General features: G+C 40.8%; 1 protein-coding gene across 1 annotated transcript; it reads right to left on the minus strand.

The window, feature by feature from the left end:
* Positions 1 to 60: 60 nt before the first annotated feature.
* LOC116333539 (C-type lectin domain family 4 member C-like) lies at positions 61 to 3817 on the minus strand. The gene is made up of 7 exons (XM_039605975.1): positions 3776 to 3817; positions 3119 to 3465; positions 2574 to 2681; positions 2280 to 2462; positions 2066 to 2190; positions 1497 to 1618; positions 61 to 523 (listed from the first exon to the last, which is right to left on the minus strand). The coding sequence occupies exons 2-7, from the start codon at positions 3273 to 3275 to the stop codon at positions 397 to 399; spliced, it is 822 nt and encodes a 273-aa protein (XP_039461909.1). The 5' UTR covers positions 3276 to 3465; positions 3776 to 3817; the 3' UTR covers positions 61 to 396.
* Between the last annotated feature and the right edge of the window lie 3053 nt (positions 3818 to 6870).

Here is a 6870-nt window from a genome sequence, read left to right on the forward strand (position 1 = left end):
TTATAGCTTTGCCTCTGTACATCATGACAGTAGATTTGAAATCAAACAGATAAGATGTGATTGAAGTGCAGACTTCCATCTTTAATTCAAGGAGTTTAACAAAATTATTACATTAACTGTTCAGGAATTACAGACATTTTCATCCATAGTCACCAATTAGAGGTCTGTCAGTCTGTGATTTCACAACAACAGACCTTTGCATTTATTTTTCACTTTGATTACGCTGTCAGCAAAACATAAAGGTCATAATACCATGATAGTTATTTTACCTTCACACAGTTGTACCTTCAGACTGATGCAGCTCAGTTTCTCTGTTAAAATCCTTGGTAAGGTTTAAATCTGATACAGTGCAGTTACATGTTACAGATGTTAGACTGAGAGGTCACCAGCAAACTCTCAGTAGATGTCCCTCTCACAGATCCAGTGTTTCGATCCAGTGTTGGTGTGCATCCATGTTCCTTGTAGATCCATAAATACTTTGAAATGATCCACAGGATTTAATTTTGCACCTGGATTCCAGCCTCTGTTGAACAAGTACAATGTTGTTACAGGTAAAATCGTGAAAACACAACAGAATATTTTGCAGAGAGCTCTTAGCTGTGCTTACAAACACACATCAACATATTCTCCTACTGAACTATTAAACTTCCATTTGTCTTCCCAGTATTCCCAGAATTACCAGTTGTGCAGTTTTCACACATGAACTGCAGCTCTGAACCTTTCTACACAAAATGATGCAGGACACATGAGAAGCATATACTGTAAATAAAAGATGGACGTTGCCACTGTGACATCACCCGTTAGTTTACTCAGGCTGAACTCAGCTGTTACTCTCTGAGCGAGGGATCTGACCTTTAAATCCAGGAACATCACATACTCATCAGTCACCTTGGTAACCACACAGTCCCCTCACACTAAAGCGTACCTGCTTCATCGCCTTCTTTCAACATTAACAGGAGAATAAATTATTAAATGAATATCACTGTATCCAGTAAATCTGAGACCATGGACTCATAGAAAAGTGTTTATGAGGACATGGATCAGTGCAGCTGAAGGACATTTTCCCACAGACTTCAACACAAGCTGACCTGTTTATGCAACCACAGGAGACGCCCCCTGCTGGCTGTTAGAAATAATGCAGATTTAAGGGATTTCTACGTTATCTTGGTGAGAACATAAATGTTCAGTGTAGTCAGATCAGACCTGAAATGATCTTTAATCAACAGTAACTGTCTGGTGTGAGCGAGTGGGTGTCATGTATCCTGCCTCCTGCACACTCTCTACAGACAGCAGCAGCTCCTCCATCAAAAAGTCTCCAGCTGGGAGAAACTCTCTCCTGTTCTGTGCTACATGGAAAAAAGGACGATTTATTCAGCGTCCCGTCCTGATTCTGCGACATTGTTCAGAGTTCATATGTGAAAACACACGAGGAAGGCACATAGCTTTTATCCAGGAGATATATCACAATGTTATAAACTCTAAATTAAATTTCTCACGTATATGTTAGTGGTGATCCGTCCACCCATTTCCACTCCCATGTTGACCAGTCATTTGTCTTTGGCTTTGTCTCCAGACCGATCCAGAATTCTCCACGTTTATTCAGCTCTCTGAAAAATTCCTGATAATTTGTCAGAAACAGGAATGGATTAGTTTTTCGTTTCATTCCAGTTTCTATAGGAGTAGATTCATGTTTCAGGTTGTTTTCATTTTGTTAATTTTTACTAACCCAAAAAACAACAAGCATGAAGATCTTACTCATAATTATTAATTTGGAGATTATTAGATAATTTTAAACAGATAACACTGAACACAATAATGGACAGCAAAGAGAGACACATGGCAGAAAAACATATCACATGTTAAATCATTCACGGACGATTGAGCTCTGACAGCAACATCACATATATGATACATGTTAGATTCACAGACGTTGAGAAGTGAATGTCAAAGTGTGACCTGACACATCTAAACACACAAATTAGGGATTTGACTTTTTAAATCATTCTCATTAAAATATTATCAAATGATGAATAATGTGTTACGTTAACAGTTATGACACACTTACATGTTTGCTGCTGGTCTTTATCACCAGCAGATCTGCTCCTCTCCTCTCACAGTCTTTCCTGCTCTCTGTCCAGTTTTTCCTCTCAGTAGAAATGTAGTAACAGCTGCACTCAAATCGTTTCCATTCTTTAAGAAATAACTCATCATCAACATGAGGTCCTGTTTCAAATCATCTAATCACAGTTTAATAAGAGTCAGTTTGAGATGTTTCTCACCTGTGGTGTTCCCTGTTTGGTTTTCCTTTCCAAACTGGCAGTTTATCCTTTCCAGATCCGATGTCAGCTTCTCATTCTCAGACGTCAGCTTCTGATTCTGAGATATCAGCGTCTCATACTCAGACGTCAGCTTTTTATTTTCAGACATCAGCTTTTCATTGTCAGACATCAGCTTCTCTGTATCTTATGAGAACCATAAAAAGAGACAGTTCAGTGGTGTAGAAACAGTGATGAGGTCATCAGGGTTTTGAATGACTCATGTTATGGTTTTAAAAATGAAAGTGAAGGCCTCACAGAGTCTGCACACGACTATGAGCACTGCTAACAGCAGAGCCAGAATTAGTCCAAGAACTCTGAAACGGTTTCTTTGGGCTGCTGGGAGATGATTCTCAGTGTGCGGCTCTGCAAAGAAAAACAGAAGTCACAGTTGGACAGTTGAAGTCACATGACTGAAGCGTTTCTTCCTTTATTTCATCTCAGCAGATAAGAGAGAGTCCCGCCTACTGCAGGAAACAACCACAAAACAGTTCACACGCATCAAGGCAGCGATGCTGATAGCTGTTAGCTAACTGCTCTGAGTTCATGACAAACTGAGCTTGTAACAATGTGCTGATGGGGAATATGATACTGCTCTAACATAAACAGCCTTTATGACTATATCAGGCTGTGTTTGAAAGGTTTTCAAGATTGTATTTGTTACAACTTTATTCAGTCAGCTGAATACAGCCGAACCTCAACAGAACAAGGACGACACTGACAGAAGGTTAAAGTCTCTAAGTTTATGGAGAAGATGGAAACAGTCTCTGCTGATTCCTGATCCCACAGTATCTGATACTTACCTCCACCCTGTGTTGAAACATGGACCTGATGGTCTGTGCAGGAGTCCACATTCTCATGGAGGAGGACCCATCCCTCCAGTCTCTCTCCTCTGTCCTCTCCTTTGCTGTATTTCACATTCATGCTCAGCTCTGGATCCTCATCAGTGATGGAAGACATTTTCAGATGCTCAGTTTTCAGCAGTATCAGTTTCCTGTACAGCAGAGCTGTCACTCAGTCGCTGTGTTTCTCTGTTAACTGCAGCTTTTCTATGTGAAGCTGATTCTGATTCTGCAGTAAATCATAAGTAAATGTTGGTCCTCTGTGTTCTGATGCTGCTGTCGCTTCAGTTTCTCTGTCTCTCTGTGAGCTGCTTTGAACAGGAAGTACAGACGTCATGACAGGAAAAGCTAAACCACATTTTGTTCAAGGTTAAAATTAAAACTGCAAACACAAAGTCCAGATAAACAGAATCAACTTTGCTGAAAGTTTATTCAACTAAAATAAATGTATTTCAAATAGAATTTTTAAATTGTATTTTATTTATTTATTCATTCATGATTTGAGTTTATGAACTCTACTTTTTCACAGATATTTCTTTGGTGTCTTTTTGGACAGAGACCATTGAAACAGTAAAGAAAGTGGGGGGAGAGAGAGGGGAGCCTGGGCTGAACACAAACCTGAGACTCTGCAGTACTTTTTACTGCTGCTAGTTTTTCTGTCCTGACAGATGTGATGATCTGATCTGTGACTAAATAAGAACACAGAAGTGTTTATATTATAGTCGAGTCACATTTAAAGGACAAAATGATAAAAGTGCATCTGAACCGTCTCTAAAAATATTTTTCTTATCTGATATGAAACTCACAAATACGTTGTGCAACATTTAATGTGCCACACATCCTCGTGCCCTCATTTTATCATCAGATGTTACAGCTGAGATAAAATGGAGAGAGTGAGAGAGAGAGAGAGAGAGAGAGAGAGAGAGTGATATTGACAGCGAGTTTTGAGATGTGAGAGATTTGTCATGTTTAGCGTGTTTGCAGTGTGTAGTTAGTGTGTTGTGTAGTCGTTATTTTGTTTTGTGCTTCAGTGAGGGCAGCAGTGAGTGTCACAGGTGCCAAAAAGCCACCAAAGGCAGACCAAGGTGTGTTTTGGCTCTTTAAGAGTCGCCCCATATATTATGTGGTGTTATATAGGTTCATACAATCTTCATTTGTTTCTCAGGTGTTTTAACACTGTCCATTTTATTTTGACATCCTACCGGAAGTGGCACCTCTCACTGCTTCCTGTCTAATGGGAGAAGGACATTTATCGACTCCTGTGGCTGCCTCAACTTACACTCTGTAAGTGATGGTTATCTACCTGCCTAGTTAAGTGCGAGGGCAGAGTACAGTGTAAACACTGTCTCCAGGTGGGAAACAGGAGTGACACACCTCCTGTTGTCAGTAGGAGGTGCAGGCCCTGCTCTTTGTGATCACCCACAAAGTCCAGGGCTGTGACAGCCGTGTTTTTGATTTGTTTAGTTCTTCAGGTCCTCCATACGTCCCCTCTCAGTGACTTCCTGCTTTGCTTCAGCTGTTGTTGCTGTGAGCTGTAAAGTTGCTCCAGATGACTGCTCTCAATCAGACCAGGAGTGACATGTTTAGCCGCATGTTCTCCTTAAATTGCTGGCTGTCTGACTGGTGTCCAAAAAAAGATGTGGGCTTCATAGATAATTGGCAAACCTTCTGGAGGAAACCTGGTCTTGTTAGGAGAGACGGCATCCATCCCACTTTGGATGGAGCAGCTCTCATTTCTAGAAATATGGCCCAATTTATTAAACCCCCCAAAATATGACTATCCAGAGTTGGGACCAGGAAGCAGAGTTGCAGTCTTACACGCCTCTCTGCAGCTTCTCTCCTCCTGCTACCCCCCCAAAAACCCATCTCCATTGAGACTGTGTCAGCTCCCAAACAGACAAAAAACAAACTAAAAACCAGCAACAAACAACTTCAACATACAAAATCACAAAGAAAAAACAATACAGTATCCACATCTGAACCAAAGAGTAAAACAGTGAAATGTGGATTATTAAATATTAGGTCTCTCTCCTCCAAGTCTCTGTTAGTACATGACTTAATAATTGATCAACAAATCGATTTACTCTGCCTTACAGAAACCTGGTTGCAGCAGGATGATTATGTTAGTTTAAATGAATCAACACCCCCGAGTCATTCTAACTACCAGAAACCTCGAAGCACAGGCCGAGGGGGCGGTGTGGCAGCAATTTTTCACACCAGTCTATTAATCAACCAAAGACCAATGTAACACGCCCCAAGCAAGAGGGCGGCCGACAGATTATGTCTGATTCTGAAAAAAACAGATAAATCATGAGATGGACGACAGGTAGTGTGTTTCCTCTCTTGCTTCTGCCAGATCTTTATTTAAACACATTCATGTGTTCACAACAGGTTGCAAAAACTTCTTAACATCTCTGTCTCACATTCCGAAAGCCCAAAATCAGAATAAACTAAAATAGTATAAACAAAAATCTAAACAGTCATCTCTGTTGTTTGTTACTAAGAGCTATAAATTACACTTTTTTTCCACACATAGTTTGATAAAGCAAACATTCCAGTACTGTACCATATACCGATGGTATATCTGTATAGTGGAAATCTCCACATCAACATTGCAGAGCGATCAGAATTATTATAGGTTATAGGGCTTTGGAGCGTGATGTCACGGGAGGTGGGCCACGCCCCCTTCCGCCATGACAGTAGGCTAGACACAGGATACAGCTGCAGCTATGGTTCGTACGTGTTGTGTTGTCAGTTGCAACATTTGATCACACGATCGTGAAGGCAAGAAGCTGGATAATGGGCTCTCTTTTCATCGTTTTTCAACCTGGAGGCAATGTGAAGGATCCCATGTATCCGATATTACTAAACAAAGACGTCAGGCTTGCATTGCAGCGGTGAGACGAGCGGATCGAGTTCTGTGCAATCCCCAGCTTTTTGTTGGTTTGGTCTCCGCATCTTCTTTCCGGTGAGTTCTAAATTAATTCATATCACTATTAAAATGCTTTTAGTGTTTTTTAAATGTGCTGAGGTCATAGATAATGAGATAAAACATGCTAATGTGTGATGCTGCAGAACCACGTCATGTCATCATGTCGACTGAGTAGCTTATGATTTAGCATTATTGCAGGCAAACCAGCATATGAAATGGATGTAACAAATCCAGACTGGGCACCAACACTGCTCATGGGCCTCTAAAAACATACTAAATTGCTCTCATTGTACACTAATCCGCACATAACTTCCAGATGAATCACACACCTGTCATTGGAATATTGGTGTACATTTACCTTATGTGTATGCACTAATTTTATCTTACAGGCTTTTATTATGCAGCTGCAGAGTCTGAAGGTGTGCCGCGTGCAGAAGTGATTGATGAAGATCTGACAGAAGACCAACAACAAAATCACCATGTCATAGAGGCAGTGGACAGCAGTTGTGTTGGACAAGTGGAGGTTGAGGTACCAGCTGTAAATGTGGACAGTGGCGATCGGACAGACAGCATCATGGAAGCTAAAGGGCAGACGAAGCATTGTGTGTGCAATGAACAGGGCAGAGCAGAAATAAACACAACACTGCTTGATAAGATTGTTAAGGTTTGCTGTGTTTTGGTGAATATGTGCCCCAGTGTGGTTGTCAAACCAGCGCCAAATGAAACTTGCTCTTGTTGAGTATTCATAAAGCTGTTGTGTTGCATGTGTAGTTCATTGTAA

Source organism: Oreochromis aureus, linkage group 22 (assembly GCF_013358895.1).
Source record: "Oreochromis aureus strain Israel breed Guangdong linkage group 22, ZZ_aureus, whole genome shotgun sequence".
NCBI lineage: Eukaryota > Metazoa > Chordata > Actinopteri > Cichliformes > Cichlidae > Oreochromis > Oreochromis aureus.